General features: G+C 52.2%; 1 protein-coding gene across 1 annotated transcript; it reads left to right on the top strand.

The window, feature by feature from the left end:
- Nucleotides 1-590: 590 nt before the first annotated feature.
- On the top strand, nucleotides 591-16,744 carry LOC111186877 (calcium release-activated calcium channel protein 1). Its single transcript, XM_022597888.2, has 2 exons — nucleotides 591-1,146; nucleotides 14,087-16,744. The coding sequence occupies exons 1-2, from the start codon at nucleotides 844-846 to the stop codon at nucleotides 14,693-14,695; spliced, it is 912 nt and encodes a 303-aa protein (XP_022453596.2). The 5' UTR covers nucleotides 591-843; the 3' UTR covers nucleotides 14,696-16,744.
- The last annotated feature ends 757 nt before the right edge of the window (nucleotides 16,745-17,501 follow it).

Below are 17,501 nucleotides of genomic sequence, written 5' to 3'. Positions count from 1 at the left end.
CCCGCACTACCAGTTCCCCCTTTCTATACATGTATCACCTTCTAAACTATTATAATTTACTCCTCGGTGTTTGCGTGTCTCCGCCACTAGAATGTAAGCTCCACGAAGGCAGGGGATTTTGTCCATTTTGTTCACCACCCTACCCTCAGTGCCCAGAACAGTGTTGGCACCCAGCAGGTGCTCAATAAATAGAGAGTGAATGAACTCCAGATCACAGTCTGCTTTTTTTCTGCAGACCTTGAGTCACCTTGTTCCAAGGGGGAAACGGGCTTCAGGAGGCGCCCAGAGGTGACTTCAGGTGGCGCGACCCAGAAGTCCGAGCTCTGGAAGAAGGGCCACTGGAGCAGCTGTGGAGATGGGAGGCGCCGGCAGCAGGAGAGCCGTGAGGCCCGGGTGCTGGGGCACTTCCAGGAAGAGGCGCGGACGCTGACGGCGCGGGGCCAGGGACTGTGGGCGGTACCGTCCGATGGGACGAGTCACCTGACTCGCGCAGGCCACGCCCACCCCTCGTGGGCGGGGAGCATGCAAATCAGCCCGCGGCGGCGGCCAATCGTGGCGCGCGCCGGGGGTCCGGGGCCCGGGGATCCGGGACGCTGGCTCGCGCGCAGGCTTTCGTCTCTGCAGCCCCGGACTTTTGCAAGCGGCGTGGCGGGTTTGCGAGCTTGTGCTGTAGTCGCTTCCTCGACCTCCTCGTCTTTAGCGGCCGGCCGGGTCAGGCCGGACCCGCGCAGGGGCCCAGGCGGCGGCTGCCTCAGCCGGAGGCGGAGGCGGAGGTGCGGGGGGTGGTGGGGGCCGCTGCCTTCGCAGGCGCCTGGGCCGGCCCGCGCCTTTTCAGCGTGCTCCATGCATCCGGAGCCCGCCCCGCCCCCGAGCAGCAGCAGCCCTGAGCTTCCCCTCAGCTGCGGCAACACTACCAGCGGCAGCCACCGGAGCCGCCGGCGCAGCGGGGACGGGGAGCCCCCGGGGTCGCCGTCGACCCCGCCGCCCGCCGTGACCTACCCGGACTGGATCGGCCAGAGTTACTCGGAGGTGATGAGCCTAAACGAGCACTCCATGCAGGCGCTGTCCTGGCGCAAGCTCTACTTGAGCCGCGCCAAGCTCAAAGCCTCCAGCCGGACTTCGGCTCTGCTCTCCGGCTTCGCCATGGTGAGCTCGGGCCGCCGTGCCCTGCCCCCTTTCAGGTCTGGCCACTGTCGCCCGCAGACCTGACGGGGCCCACAGGGGAGCTGGCTGGGCGGGCCAGGCGGGCTGGTGGTGAAGGGAAGAGCTGGGAGAAAGCTGTCGTGGACGCGGGAGGGGTCCAGAGGTGCTGGACATGAGAGGTGGGCGACACGTGACACCCGATGTGGGAGACGGTATCATACACATGTCCAGGGTTGGGGGGCTCAGATACCTTCAGATGGGCAAGCTTGATGCAGCAAGGAGGGAGAAACAGCAGGATCCTCGACGTAGATCTGTAAGAAGACATTCCCACAGATGTTCAGGGGGAAAGGAACGACATAACGTGGACTGATCTCTTTGGAAGCAGGTATCAGGAGGTTGGGAGGTAAAGGACTCCTGAGGCGTCTCCCTAGTTCCCCCACACTTGAGGCCAGGTTCTTTTATTACCTGGTAGAGGGGATTTCCCGACACCCTGTCTCCTATGGCATTTTGCGAGGCCTCAGCCTGGGGGTTTGACAACCGCTCCCCACCTCAGTTTCTTCTCCAGAAACTTGCCAGTGAGTCACTGGGTGTGGGGGAGCAGCATGGGACATGTTCCCGTTGAATGGGCTCTTTCTTGATGTAGCTGGTGGACTTAGTTTCCGCTCCCCATTCGGGCTGGGTCGGAGTGAGAACCAGCCTCCGGGGAGTAGGGTAGGTGAGGCTGCAAGTTGGGCTGAGAAATGGCCCCGAGGATGCCTTCATGCTGGGGATCTTGGAGTCTCCCAGGGCAGGGAGCTACAGAACAAGCCCTGATAATCACTTTCAGTGACCTCAGCCTGCATGAATGGGGTCTGCTCCCCCTCCCCCAAGGTTTTTAGCCCAGAGCACTCTTGCCTCACCAGTGAGTGAGGTAAGTCCCTGGCCTTGAGGGAGGGGTGGCTGCACCCTTCGTGTTTTCTTGGGAAAAGAGCGTGTCTGCCACTCTCCCTGTGCTCCTCAAACTAGTGGGCGATGCACGGGCGCAAGAACTTTTTAGAAGCCCTTAGCAGTCCCAGAGCACCCTGGGGCCACGGTGGAAAGGCCAGGTGATTGAGGTTGGGGAAGAGCTCTCCCGGCTCTGCCACTTGCTGCCTGTGCGCCCTCAGACTAATCCCTATGTGGGCCTCGGTTTCTGACTTGGTGAATGAAGGCTGCTACTGAGTTTCTCTGTCTTTCAGAATTTAATCGAGGAAGCCTTTGAGAGGGGAGGAGAGAATGTGTGTGTTTGTAAGAAGTGTCACTCTAGCTTTTAATTTAGGTCTATATGAAGGGGTGCTGTTCTATCAGCCCCAAATCCTAGGAATAGCTGACACTTACCAAGCACCCACTAGGTGCTTGGCACTGTGTAGGTTCCCTAACTTATGCACTAAGTCCTCGACCACCCTTTGAGGTAGTTTTTTCATGGGACTTTCCGGAGGCCACACAGCTCACCTGCTGGAGCGGGATTTGAACCCAGGACAGCTGACATCCAGAACTCTCTTGGACACTTGTACCATTTGTGGTGTATGGAGCTTTGAGCCATGTCCTGCCAGGGACCTGTTAGGACCAGGCCTTGTAGGGAACGAGAAATAGAGCAGAAAAACTTCTCTTAAGCAAAATAAAATGTTACAGTTGGGGGTGGGTGTCAGCTCTTCACAGCAGCTCTCTGGGTTTCAGATGGTGGGATGCTTATATTCCTCTGTTTTCTTTTTTCTTTTCTTTTTTGTTTGTTTTTTTTTTTGCGGTACGCGGGCCTCTCACTGTTGTGGCCTCTCCCGTTGTGGAGCACAGGCTCCGGACGCGCAGGCTCAGCGGCCATGGCTCACGGGCCCAGCCGCTCCGCGGCATGTGGGATCCTCCCGGACCGGGGCACGAACCCGCGTCCCCTTCATCGGCAGGCGGACTCCCAACCACTGCGCCACTAGGGAAGCCCTGCCTAGTCCTCTTTTTCTTGGGGTCATAAATTCACAGCTGCCCAGGCCCCTTCCCACTCCAGGAGAAGTAAGGAGCTGATGGGTGACGCTTTCCTGCCTTCTTGAATCGTGTCTTAGAAGCCGGGCCTCCTAATCAGATGTCATCTCCCTCTTCCTCTTGCTAAAAACACTGTGGGGAAGTCAGGCAGCAGGGGTGGCCAGAGGCACTTGGTGGGCCTTGACTCACCCAGGCTGTTTCTTGGGGACCTTTATTTTACCCAGTCAGGGTGGAGAAGGCTTCCTGGCTCCACTGATGAAATCCCCAAAATTCTGCCAGCCGGGAAGGCTAAACCCCATAACCAGCCTCTGTTCTGGGGAAGCAGTTACAAGAGAGTGACTGCGTTTGCCATGAGTCTGGAAATGAGTGGGAGAGATGGCGTTAGGGTGGAGAGTGGGTGCTCAGCAGGGCGGGTCTGCCTGCATCCCGATCCCACCAAAACCACCCAGCCTTGTGAAGGATACTTGGAGAGGAAGGGGTGCCACACAGCCAAGCGCCATGGAAACTAGAGTGAGCAGGTTTCCTGGACTACTCTCCCTTGGCCTGTGAGTCAGCACAACCAACTTCCTGCCCCCAGAGGGCTTCCTTCCTAGAGACCTGGAACACCAGAAGAAGTGACATGACGTGACCTTTGATTTCCAAGGGTGGGAGAGTTGGTGAGGATGCCAGACTCACCTGTGCACAAGGTGAGATTGAGGGAGGGTCTCCCAAGAGCCTGAAGGGGATGGAGAGACTCCCCGTTCATGGGTGGAAGGGCCTGGCCAGGTGCCCTGAGGCCATGGGACCTCAGACAGCGGCTTTACTCTTTGGGGCCAGTTTTCTCATGTGTGCAAAGGAGGCACATATTCTGTTCTCCCGTGGACTTGCATGCGGAGTCATTACAAGGTCCGATGGCCTACGAAGGATTGAGGAATTATCTTCAGACAAGATTCCCGTTCCTGACGGCATTTCCAGAAACGGCAGAACTTGGGCTCAGCACCCAGACTCTTAAAACCAGGGGCCCTGGATGTAGCACATGATCAGCAGCCTGCAAGTGCTCCTTGAGCCGAGGGTGCCATGACTCGGGCCATATGTGCCTCAGTTTACCTCTCAGCAAGAGGCAGCCAGCCTCGGCCTGACCCTGTCCCCTTGGGGCCGTGGTGAGCACACGCAGCCATCGTGGTGTGCTGGGGAGGGCCGCCTGTAACGTTAGCCTAAGCAGTAGATAATTGGGAAGGGTAAACAAAATGCTCTCTGTGACCTGGGATCAATTATTTTTGGATTATCTGCCTCCTCAAGTTCTCTACCTGCCAGCACCCTTTTGTTCCCAGGTTCCAGAGTGGGTTCAGAAGCTGCTTGGAATTTCTCTGAAAATGAGTTGGAAGGAAGGGCTCAAATCATAAGGCATTATTGAGCCTCTGTGACACGTTCCGAGTCCAGGGGGCCTGGAGACGAGGAACAAATTACTCATGGTGCTCATTACTTTTTTTTTTTTTAATATTTATTTATTTATTTATTTTATTTTTGCTGCATCGGGTCTTAGTTGCGGTTCGTGGCATCCTCCACTGCGGCGCGTGGGCTTCTCTCTAGTTGTGGCCCACGTGCTCAGTGCTCAGTAGTTTTGGTGTGTGGGCTTAGTTGCCTCATGGCATGTGGGATCTTAGTTCCCCAACCAGGGATCGAACCCGCGTCGCCTGCTTTGGAAGGCAGATTCTTTATTTTATTTTATTTATTTCATTTATGGCTGTGTTGGGTCTTCGTTGCTGCGCACGGGCTTTTCTCTAGCTGCAGCGAGCGGGGGCTACTCTTCATTGCGGTGCGCTGGCTTCTCACTGCGGTGGCTTCTCTTGTTGCGGAGCACGGGCTCTAGGCACGCGGGCTTCAGTAGTTGCAGCACGTGGGCTCAGTAATTGTGGCTCTTGGGCTCTAGGGTACAGGCTCGGTAGTTGTGGCGCACAGGCTTAGTTGTTTTGCGGCCTGTGGGATCTTCCCGGACCAGGGCTCGAACCCGTGTCCCCTGCATTGGCAGGCGGATTCTTAACCACTGCCCCACCAGGGAAGTCCTGGTGCTCTTTACTCATGGTAATCATTGCCATTGTCGATTGGGCTCTTGGAATAGGCTAGACGTTGTACTAAGTACTATCTCTTGTGATTTTCACAGCCTGGGGAGTGAGGGTAGGTGTGGTTCCGCAGTGAATGACTTGTCCGAGGTTACCTGACTGGTAAGCTGTGGGGCCCTGTGACCATGGTGTGGCCCCACTGCTACAGGAGAGGAAGCACCAGAGAGAGTGGTGGGAGGACAGAGCTGGGAGGCTCGCGTATTGTAGAGCAGAGTAAGAACCGGGACTCTGGAGCCAGACAGCTTGGGTTCAAACCCCGGCTCTACCACTTATAACTGTGAGATCCTGGGGAAGTTGCTTAATGTCTCTGGGTGTTAGCTTCCTCTTCTGTAAAATGGGGGTAATAGTAATACCAACCTCATAGGCTTGGTGTGAGGATTCATTTGTATTTGCAAAGCACTTAGAAAGTACCTGGCCCAGGTACAACGGAAACTCTCTCACCCTTGTTCCCATGATGTTGGGACTGCTTTTTTTTTTTTTTGGTCATGCTGCAGCATGTGGGATCCTAGTTTCCCCATCAGGAATTGCATCCGGGCCCACGACAGTGAAAGCACTGAACCTTAACCACTGGCCCACAAGGGAATTCCCAGGGCTTCTTTTATAAGGGTTAACTGGTTTAGAAGAATGTGATTCCAGCCTAGCCTTGAGGGTGGTAGAGTTAGGGCTTAGGGAAGAACCCTCTGTCAGAGGAAGTATTTAGGAGCACAGTTACTAAGGTGAGGAATTATAGGGTCTCCAGGAAAAGGCAGAGAGTGTGGTGTGGCTGGAGTTGAGGGTGTGTTGGGGATAGTAGAGGAAGATGAATCTAGCCAGACTAGATGGTGCAGGGCCTTGACTTGCTGTTTGGGACGTTTGAACTCTGGTATCGGCAGTGGGGAGCCATGGAAGGTTTTGGAGCAGAGGAGTTCCATGATGAATTCTTGAATAATGTTGAAGATGTTACTATTTATTGAACACCAGGCAAGAGCCTGGATCCTTTTCTTTCATTCTTACTTAATCCTCAGAACAGCTCTTAAACATATGTACTGTCACCTCCGCAGAGGCTTACAGAGGTTCTGATCACCCAGCTAGTAGATTTCAAGCCCCAGTCCCTCTGACTTGGAGTCTTTTCTACTCAACCACCCTCTCACCGTGTCCCTTGCTGTTAGTTGAAAACTGGGCCTTTGAAGTCTTCCAGATGTGCAGTTCTGCACTCTGGGCCGTGTACAAATGGAACTTTGCTGAATGTCCCAAGGGGAAGGCACTCCCTGCCTAGCCGAGAAGACTTTTGGAAAACTTCACAAGTGCCTGTGGCACGTGTCTGGAATTTTCAGCCAGGGTCTCTGTTGAGCTCTGCTGATTTCTGCTGGATCCAGGGCTGATGAAGGAGAGCTCTAGGGCTTCCCAAGGTGGCACTGTGGTAATCAATGTTGGGAAGGCGATTCCCTGGAGAAATGAAACCGAGAAAGTTTAAACAAGAGCAAGTTTCTCTCTGGTGGAACTTCTTCTGGAAGGCCTTGAATATGCTCCCCAGAAGGGATGCCTTAAGCTGATAGAAACACGGGAATTCCCTGGCAGTCCAGTGGTTAGGACTCCATACTTTCACTGCCAAAGGCGTGGGTTCAATTCCTGGTCAGGGAGCTAAGATCCCACAAGCTGTGCGGTGTGGCCAAAAAAAAACCAAAAAGAAAACGGGTGGAACCACAAACTCTTCAGAGGAGAATCTTCTGGGACTGTGGTTTGACAGCCCTTTTTGGGAGCATTGGTCTAACCCAGGAACGGACCAACTTTTTCTATAAAGTAAATATTTTCAGCTTTGCAGGCCACACAGTCTCAGTGTAACTACAGGTGTCCCCTACTTCTCGAAAGTTTGCTTTACACCACCTCGCTTATACGAAAGACCTACGTTAGTACCTGTTTTCACTAACCTGAAAGAAACCCAAAGAGAATTTTTACTTTTACCAAAAAAAGGTAAAAAGCGAAAATAGCATGTAGCATTTGGTTTGCAGTGAGCCGTTATAGAGGCAGCTCGCACCCCGAGGGGTGAGACTGGCACCACCAAACTCCTTTCCCTGGAACCACACTCAGCACTCAGCATCTCGGCATCAAGTCGCCAGAGCTTTGAGCTGTGTCTTTTAGCGTCTGTGCTTTAATCTCGGTTTATTTGTGCATCTGTTAGCAAGATGTCTCCTAAGGTAATTGCTCCATCCCTTTAGGCCATTTCACCTTACAAAAGGTTTCAGAGGTACACTATGGGGGAAACCTGTACTCAATTCTGCTATTTTAGCTCAAAAGCAGCCACAGACCTTAGATAAATGAGTGGGCATGGCTGTGTGCCAGTAAAACTTTATTTGCAAAGAAGTACACTGAAGGCCAGTTTGGCGACCCCTGATATAAGTGGTCTCCAAACTTTTTGAGTGCACACCCCACTCAAAATATTGTCAACACTAGGCTCAGTATTTGTATACATGTGTATGCACACTATGTGTATATGTATACATATATGTATGGTAATGACTGATATGTGTGCTAATAAAACATAAGTATTAAAAGGTACATAGGGGACTTCCCTGGCGGTCCAGTGGTTAGGACTCCACACTTCCACTGCAGGGGCGCGGGTTCAGTCCTTGGTTGGGGAACTAAGATTCCACAAGCTGTGCGGCCAGAAATTTTTAAAAAGTACATAAAGACAAATCAAAACAACAACAAAAAAAGTACATAAAAATACAACATTGAGGGTTTCCCTGGTGGCCCAGTGGTTGGGGGTCCGCCTGCCAATGCAGGGGACACGGGTTCGTGCCCCGGTCAGGGAGGATCCCACGTGCCGCGGAGCGGCTGGGCCCGTGAGCCATGGCCGCTGAGCCTGCGCGTCCGGAGCCTGTGCTCCGCAACGGGAGAGGCCACAACAGTGAGAGGCCCGTGTACCGCAAAAAAAAAAAAAAAAAAAAAAAACAAAAAACATTGAAAAGTTGAAAGGATGAGCTGAAAAAGGAATGTCATGAGAGTTCTTAGGGTTTCCAATGGATTACATAGGATTGTCTTTGGACACTTTAGAAACCCTGGGCTGAAATACCCAAAGGTCAAGTCTTGCCTTTAATATTTGTTTAGTGAGGCCCCTAGAGGGACAAGGCCCAATGCTGGAAGCTAGAGAAACAGGGAAGTAGAGTGGAGGAAACCAGACGTGTCATTACATCTTCAGAACGTGTTTGGCAAGCGCAGTGGTGGAGGAGAGTTGGTGGAGGGACACTTACCACCGTCTGAAAATACTTGCCTAAACGTTTAGTACCTGTCATCCTCCCTGGGGCAGGGATTCTGCTGTCTTCCTGCTTTTTCTCCAGCGGAGCCACAAGATCCTTAAGGCACATAGTAAGTTCTCAATGAAAGTTGACCGTGAGGGGAATTCTCTGGCGGTCCAGTGGTTAGGACTCTGCACTTTCACTCCTGAGGGCACGGGTTCACTCCCTGGTTGAGGAACTAAGATCCCTTAAGCCGCGCAGCGCAGCCACAAAAAAAAAATAGTCCATGAACGAATGAATGGCCCCGTCCTCACCTGGGAGGCCATGGAACAGGGGTGACTTGGAAGGTAAAAACCTGAGGACGTCAAAATTAGCCAGATGAAGAGAAAGGCTAGGCCTGTTCTTTACCCCCTCCCCCCAACCTGCAGGTTCAACCTGTTAGTGGCTTGTGACATTGAGTCGCAACCAGCAGGTTTTTTGTGTGTTCTTTTTTTGGAATAAGAGTGGAATGAAATAGAAAGCAGCAGCATGCATCACGTGTAAGAGGAGGCTGGATTAGCATGCTTTAAGGATAATTATTGTTTGGGGAAACTTGTTTCTGTTATAAATGGGTGTGTGTCTATTTAGGGAAACCTTTGGAATACTGGTCGATGGTGGTCAAAAGAGCTTGTAAATTACTGGATGAGCCCTCAATCCTCTCTTAATAGATAGTTTGCATCGGAGGGGGGTCCAGCAGGCTCAGGCAGCGCTCGGTGACCCAGGGTGACTGTGGCATGGCGGCTCCAGTGAACAGGAGAAGCCCAGGCTTGGGAAAGGAGAGTTGTGTCTTCTAGCTGTTGGGTGCCCGGGTCAGGCCAGGCATGGGAAGGCTGCCTTGGAAGGGCCTGGCCTCGGCGCCAGGTGGCAGGGGTCTCCATGGAGCCCAACAGGAGTGAGAAGAGTGGTTGGCATCTGGGCGTGGTGGGCAGACACCCAGCAAGGCCAGCCAGGCCCTGCCCTTCTCAGGAGCCTCTTCTTGGCTCGTGCTTGAGGTTTGGTTCCCCTTGGCGGGGTGGTGGTGTCAGAGGTCCGCAGACCAGAGTGAGGTGGGGCTGGCCGTCCCTCGCCCTTCCTCACCCTTTAGGACCCATATGGCCAGGTTTAAGCAGGCCTGTGGCTGGCTGGGAGCTGTTTATTTTAGGTTAACGGCCCAGCACTCTGGCTATATTTACCTTGCGAAGCTGCTTGCAATCTGATCTGATCTCTCTGGGACTCAGCTGGGGCCCTGGGAGTTGCCTGCCAGATTCCGAGAGGCCCCCCCTGGCTTTACCCTCCCTGCCCTTGGGGAGATTTCCAAAGTGGGACACATTCTGAAAAAAGCAGTAGTTTTTATTCCTGTGAACAGTTTTCATCAGGAGCCATGATTTGTGCCAGCCATTCGTTCACGCAGCCCCAGGACACTGAGCTTGGTCCCCAATGTGGGAACGGTACACACGGCCCGCCAGCGTGCTCCAAGTTCCAGGAACTGTAGGGTCCAGCAAGGATGATGGGGTTTCTTCCGGAGCACGGCAAGGCCCCTTCTCAGAAGGCCCAGCGTCACAGGCTGAGCTGCCCAGGCTCCCCACCAGCCCAAGACCTCGGGGGAAATTCTGGTGTCCCCAGGCCAGGTGTGTCCCAACAGCTGTGTGTACGGCTCTAGAGCCTGGGGGTCCGGCAAGGTGGTCTCTGTCCTGCCAAGGTGGCCATCTGGCCAGCTGTGCCGTGGGACACACATTCTCCTTGTACCCAGGGTTTGGAGCTGGAGCAGGCCAGGCCCAGAGTGGGGGGGGGGTCTGAGCCCCTCACCCTCCCCAGGGAACAGAACACGGGCACACAGGGTCAGCTCTCAGCAGCCTCAGCTGAGCGCGTGCAGGGGCTGTTTGTCTTCCACTTTAAGCCCTGCGTTTTTCTTTTTAACTAAGATTTATTGAGTACCTTCTGGGGGCTGGCCCTTTGTTAAACCCCTGTCAAGACCTCATTTAATCCCCTCAGTGATTGTCTTAGTCTGTCTGGGCTGCTATAACAGAATACCACAAACTGGGTGGCTTATAAACAACAGATGTTTATTTCTCACAGTTCTGGAGACTAGAAGTCCGAGATCAAGGTGCCAGCAGATTCAGTGTCTGGTGAGGGGCTGGCTTCCGGGTTCATAGACAATGACTACTGTCCTCACCTGGCAGGAGTGGTGAGGGGGTCTCTGCTGGGGGCAACTCTCCTGTAAGGGCACTAGGGCACCACCCCCAAGACATAGTCACCCCCAAAGGCCCTACCTCCTCACACCATCACCTTGGGGGTTAGGATTTAAAATATGAATTTAGAGGGTTTGCAGACATTTGGTCTGTAGTAGCAGGTGTGAGGAAAATGCTATTACCCCCTTTGCACAGAGCCTCAGTTTCCTCATTTGTAAAAAAGTAATAATAGTGCTGCTAGTAATCATTGACACTTTATTAAGCATATATATATATATATATATATATATATATATGACAGATCTTGTGCTAAGGGCTTTGTATTCATTAATCTGTTGAATCCTCATAACAGCCCCTATTTTATAGATGTAGAACCTGTGGCATAGAGAGGTTACCAGCTTTGTAAGTGGAGGAGCCGGTTCACTCTTAATGGCTCTGTAGAGGTAGAGATACCAGGCTTAAGAGAACAGATGGTTTACCTGTATATGTGTGTGTCGTTCCCCCTGCCGCTGTATAGACCCCCAGCAACCAGCTCGGGGCCTGATGCACCTAATGGGTCTGGACATTTCAGGTGAGTGAATTAGTAGCCAGTGGACCTGAGGCAGCCAAGCAACAGACTCTCCTGCTGGTCCCTTCTCCGGTTTCAGGTTCCGGGCAGGCCAAAACAGGAAGAGGAAGTGCTGGGGTGGGGGGGGACGTGGCAGGAGGTACGCCTTGCCGGAGGTGCCCCCCTTTTCCAGTGTGGTCAGGCCCGGGGACAGAGACCAGGGAGCCCGGGGTGCAGCCCTTAACCTGCCGTGCCCTGGTGGCCTGCTCGGATGCCCTGCATCCCTCACCCGCATGTGCCAAGCAATCCCAGCATTGGCCTTAGGCCACCAGTGAGTGATCCTAAAAATGGTCAGAATCCTCATGGCACTGCCCCAGATTTATGTGGGCTTGAAACATTTTACAAACTCCTGGGATGAAAAGTTTATACAGTCATCAGTTGTGGGAATTCTAAGACAGAAGTCTGTGACTCCTGTTGAAATTGTCTGCAAAGTCATATGACTGTATATACCTGGCTGTCTTAAGGAGTATCCGATATTTTCACCAAATTCTCAAAGTGTCCAACCCCAAATCAGCTCTAGACAGCGACCTTAATTTTGCCACATACCCTCCTTTTTCAGAGACAACAGGGAAGGTCTTGACCAAGGTCACCCAGGGAAGCAGGGGTGTTTCTGGAGCCAAAACCCAGGGCTGCCAATTTGGCTTTGGTTTTCTCAGGCTGGACAGGAGGATAGAAACCCAGAGGGTTTCATATAGAGACACTGGGATTGAGGGTGAGGTTTTTAAACTGAATAACAGTAATAATAGTAAAGCCTCTTTTATTGAGGGTTTACTCTGTGCCAGGCACTAAGTGTTTAATGTGGGATTAACTCAGTCCTCACAACTCTCTGAGTTATGTACCAGTCTTTTTTTTCTTTTTGTTTGGCCACACCGCGCAACTTGTGGGATCTTAGTTCCCCGACCAGGGATTGAACCTGGGCCCCGGCAGTGAGAGCACCTAGTCCTAACCACTGGACTGCCAGGGAATTCCCCCAATTTTCTATTTTTTAATTATTAATTAATTAATTGATTGATTTTGGCTGATCCGGGTCTTAGTTGCGGCATGCGGGATCTAGTTCCCTCACGAGGGATCAAACCTGGGCCCCCTGCATTGGGAGTGTGTAGTCTTACCCACTGGACCCCCAGGGAAGTCCCCCAATATTCTGTTTTTTACAGATAAGGAAACTTAGGCCCAGAAATTTAAAGGAACTTGCTAGAGCCTCACAGCCTAATAAAGGGCAGAGCAGTCAGGGCTCAAAGCAGGCAACCTGGTTCCAGAGCCTGTGCTCCTAACCACTGCCCTACATTGCCTTTCCAGGCCTAGGAAGGCTGTGGAGGTACAAGAAATGAAAGCAAACAGGGCCAGGCATTACAAACAAGAAAGCTGGGAAGGAAAGAGCCCACCCCCTCCCCCGGAGTAAGGAAGGGTCGGGGCAGGTGTGGGGCTCGTGGGTACATTTCAGCATCAGGCCTCCCCCTTCTGAGCCTGGCACACACAGCGAACCTTTTATGAAGGGTCATTCTCCTTATTGGTGTTGCCATTGGCACTTGCTTCCCCACTCCCTCCAGCCTCGGCAGGCAGACCCTGGCAGCGTGCCCACTGCCCGCTTCTCCCGGCCCATATCTGATGAGCTGGATCCTTCACATGGGGGTGATTTGCAAGGCCCAGGTGAGAGGAGGTGGGTGGCGGGCCTGGAGCATGCCCCTGGTGACCCCAGATCCACAGGTCTCCAGGAACTGGGGAGCAGCTAGTGCATCAGCCCTGGGGCCCTGAGCCCAGCACTGGGGCTGGAGGAGGAGATGGCCCTGGGGCTTGCCGACTGCACCGCAGCACCCAGCCAGAGCCCAGCTCTTCTGGGAAGCCTCTCTTAATTCCTTCTTGGTTGGTGCACTGTGTTCTCAGAAGGGGCCTGGGCATGACCTGGGAGGGCCTTCATCCCTTCACCCCACCCCTCTCCTTGTCCCCAGAGCAGGGCATGAGGAAACCTCTGCTTGGGACTTCCGTGGTGGCGCAGTGGTTAAGAATCTGCCTGCCAATGCAGGGGACACGTGTTCGAGCCCTGGTCCGGAAAGATCCCACATGCTGCGGAGCAACTAAGCCCATGCACCACAACTACTGAGCCCGCGTGCTGCAACTACTGAAGCCCGCGTGCCTAGAGCCCATGCTCGGCCACAAGAGAAGCCACTGCGATAAGAAGCCCACGCACCACGAAGAAGAGTAGCCCCTGCTGTCTGCAACTAGAGAAAGCCTGTGCGCAGCAACGAAGACCCAACACAGCCAAAAATAAATAAATAAATTTATTTTAAAAAATAGAATAATTTTCAAAAAGAAACCTCTGCTTGGGAATTGGGAGTGTGGTGCCAACAGGAAGGGAGCCTTTTTTCATTCATGTAAACTTTTTTGTCATAGTGAAATTTACATAAAACTTACCATTTTAACCATTTGTGATGATTACTATTTGGGAGGTGTTTGCCATCTACCAGGAGCTCTCATTTAATTGTTAAAATAATCCTATTAACTGATACCATATCCCTACTTTACAAATAAGAGAGTTGAGGCACAGAGAGGTTCAGTGTCTTTCCCAAGGACACGTAGCTCGTGAGTGGCAGAACTGGGATTCAAATCCAGGCAGCCCGGGCTCCAAGCCTGCACCCTCTACCAGTACTTCCTGCCGCTTCTCAACCCTAAGTGGGTGGGTCTTATTATCCCCATTATACAGATACGGACACTGAGGCTCAGAGAGGCTAAGTGACTTACCCAGGGTCCCAGAGCTTGATGGGAGGAGAGCTTCTGAGCCATGACTATCTTGTCACTTAGCCCACCTCTTCCTCCCCCCCCCCACCTCAGGTGGCGATGGTGGAGGTGCAGCTGGACGCTGACCACGACTACCCGCCGGGGCTGCTCATCGCCTTCAGTGCCTGCACCACGGTGCTGGTGGCCGTGCACCTGTTTGCGCTCATGATCAGCACCTGCATCCTGCCCAATATCGAGGCGGTGAGCAACGTGCACAACCTCAACTCGGTCAAAGAGTCGCCCCACGAGCGCATGCACCGCCACATCGAGCTGGCCTGGGCCTTCTCCACTGTCATCGGCACGCTGCTCTTCCTGGCTGAGGTCGTGCTGCTCTGCTGGGTCAAGTTCTTGCCTCTCAAGAAACAGCCGGGTCAGGTGCGGCCCACCAGCAAGCCCCCGGCCAGCGGCGCGGCCGCCAACGTCAGCGGCAGCACCGGCGGCATCACCCCAGGACAGGCCGCCGCCATCGCCTCCACCACCATTATGGTCCCCTTCGGCCTGATCTTTATCGTCTTTGCTGTCCACTTCTACCGCTCACTGGTCAGCCATAAGACGGACCGACAGTTCCAGGAGCTCAATGAGCTGGCCGAGTTTGCCCGCCTGCAGGACCAGCTGGACCACAGAGGGGACCACCCCCTGACCCCCGGCAGCCACTATGCCTAAGCCCTCCTGGGCTGGGCACTTCGGAGCTTTGGCCTTACGCCCTTCCCCACGACCTTGTCCCGGCCCAGCCTCAAGGACAGCCTGTATAGGGGGCTGGGCTTTTGTCAGGGGGCAGAGAGTGGAGGGAAGAGGCTTTTTTTAAAGAGAAATTACTGCACTTTGAAACTTTCCTCTAAGAGAATAAGCACTTCCTGTTCTTCCAGCCCCAGGTTCACCTCCTGTTCTGAAGCCACCGGTGGGAGCCAGAGAGGGGACAAACGCTCCCTTTGTCCCTCCTCCTCCCCTGTGCCAGTGCCACCTGGGTGCCTCCTGTCCTTTCCATCTTGACCCCCCTCCCCGTTCAGTGTCGATTTTGTGTGTGTGTGTGTGCGTGTGCGAACACAGAAATATACTCATAAGGGACACCTCCTCTTGTGTCTGTATTTGTTGGGTCTGGACTGCCTGGTATTTCTCCTGGTGCCCCAATAGGTGAGCCTCTAAACAAAAAAAATTTTTTCAACATTTTGGGAAATTTCAAACCTACCCCCAAAAGTTCCATGAAGAGTAACTGAAATATATATACAGTCAATTCTTATTCGCAGTGGTTCTGTTCTAGTCACAGAACAACACTGAATTAGTGAGTATTTCTCCTAAGAGATACGGGGTTATGTTCCTGCGAGCCTCTGGTCACAACATTTTTGTCAACCAGTCAATACACAGCCTTGTTTTTTGTGTGTTTCTTTTTAAAGACGCCTTAATATATGTTATATATAACATTGAACTTACACGCTATTGCTATCACAACAGCACTATCACTCATTTGTGACTGAAACTTACATAACACACATTTTCTCCGTAAGGCACAACACAGCCTTCCTGTGCTCTGAACACTAGACAGCACTTCATTGTTACCCTTGGGGACCATTTTAAGTAGTGAAATCACCAACAAAAAGCACCAAAATGTGAAAAACGTAGCACTAAATAGACTGTGAAAAGGATACTTGTTTACAGCATGAGCTGAAAGGAGGCAGAGGGTCACCTTGTTTGACCTCAGCAAGTAGGCAAATTTGCAAATACTGAAAATGTGAGTAATGAGAATGACAGTATGTTTTCTCCCTGAGCCATATGCATTAGTTACAGATTTCTAGCTTAAACCAAGGACATTCCTCTACATAACCACAATTCGATGATCAAATTCAGGAAATTTGACATTGATGCGATACTATTATCTAATACAACAACATTCGTTTTCAGTTTCCCTCTTTGTCCCAATCATGTCCTTTCTTATAGTGATTTTTCCATCCAGGATCATGCACTGCATTGGGTTGTCATGTCTCTTTAGTCACCTTTTATTTGGGACAGCCTTTCTTTGTCCTTTGTAATATCAACATTTTTGAAGAGTCTGAGCCAGTGTTGTTGTTTTTTTTAACATCTTTATTGGAGTATAATTGCTTTACAATGGTGTGTTACTTTCTGTTTTATAACAAAGTGAATCAGTTATACATATACATATGTTCCCATATCTCTTCCCTCTTGTGTCTCCCTCCCTCCCACCCCTCCAGGCGGTCACAAAGCACCGAGCTGATCTCCCTGTGCTATGCGTGAGCCAGTGGTTTTGTAGAATGCTGCCTCTGTCTTGTTTCTCTGATATTTCCTCATCTGTACGATCAGGTTGTGCATTCTGGGAGGAATTTTTTCTCCATTTTGCAGATGACAAAAATTGATGTCCAAAGAGGATAAGTTTTCGAGCCTGGAAATCTGGCTCAGAGCCTAGACACTCAAAAAATCTTACGTAGACTGATTCTGGCTTTGCTTAAGAAATCGGAAGATCCAGCAGCAGCATTACTGGGCCCGCCTTCTTGCAGAGCAACAATGAACAGGAGCTGAGTTGCAGCTACCTCTTACCCAGGAGATGTATTTGCCACAGTCCCCACCACTCCCTATTGTATGACACCAGCCCAGCTTCATATGTTACTCACCTGGCCCCAGAGGGCATTTGTGTTTGACAGCTCATTCTGTCCCATAAACCTGATACAGAAAGTGGTTTTATAAAAACACAAGTGCTCTGGCTGAAGTGAGAGTTGGTTGTGGGAAAGTGTGGCCTTAAGCTTTTGTCCTTCTGTGCAGACTTGGACATGGCCACAGCAGCTTGGTGGGCTGAGTGGGGGAGGGGGGGCCCCTTTATCCTACTGCAGCTTCTTGCCTCTGTCCTGCATCACATACACCAGGACCCACCCCTCCCCTGTCCCCAGAAGGCCCTCTGACTGGGACCAAGTAGGGTGGGGCAGGTGCCCCTGTGTGAAAATCTCCACTGCTCCCCAGAGAAAACCTAGGCATCTTCCATCCTTCCCCTAAGATACCCACCTCCCTGCTTCTGCAGAGACCTGGGTAGATAATACATTCATAGGTTCCAAACACAGCAGTGAAAAATTGCTGTCCCTCTCCTGTTCCCAGGTTCCCAATTCTCCCCAGAGACAACCATTGTTGCCAGTTTATTTTGTTCCCATCTAGAGATTTTATACATAAACAAGTACACATCCTACCTTTTCTGAAAAAATGGTAGTTTTCTATACGCACTGCCACTGTTCTTAAGAGCAGACAGGCCTAAGTTTAAGCACAGTCTAGTTTGGTGACTTGAGAGCCTCCCTGAACCTCAGTTTCCTCCTCTAAAATGACACGAATAATAGCAGGACACCTCATAGGTTGTTGAGGGGTCATGGGAGAGCACCCGTGTAAAGCTGTCAGTGCTGGGCCTAGCACTGAGTGGCTCTGTGGTTGGTTATGTGTCCAGAGGCAGCCAGGCTCAGCTTCCCGGCTTCAGAGGTAC

This window comes from Delphinapterus leucas, chromosome 14 (assembly GCF_059928025.1).
Source record: "Delphinapterus leucas isolate spDelLeu-1000000601 "Yukka" chromosome 14, BTC_Dleu_Yukka2, whole genome shotgun sequence".
Classification (NCBI taxonomy): domain Eukaryota; kingdom Metazoa; phylum Chordata; class Mammalia; order Artiodactyla; family Monodontidae; genus Delphinapterus; species Delphinapterus leucas.
Note: the sequence above shows the minus strand (reverse complement) of the source record. Positions and strands in the feature narration are given on the sequence as shown.

What these genes read in the sequence shown, in the direction of transcription:
- LOC111186877 (XM_022597888.2), top strand. Translation starts at nt 844, where the DNA reads ATGCATCCGGAGCCCGCCCCGCCCCCGAGCAGCAGCAGCCCTGAGCTT. An exon ending in TGCTCTCCGGCTTCGCCATG is followed by an intron (nt 1,147 to 14,086) that starts GTGAGCTCGGGC and finishes CCCCCACCTCAG; the next exon opens with GTGGCGATGGTGGAGGTGCA.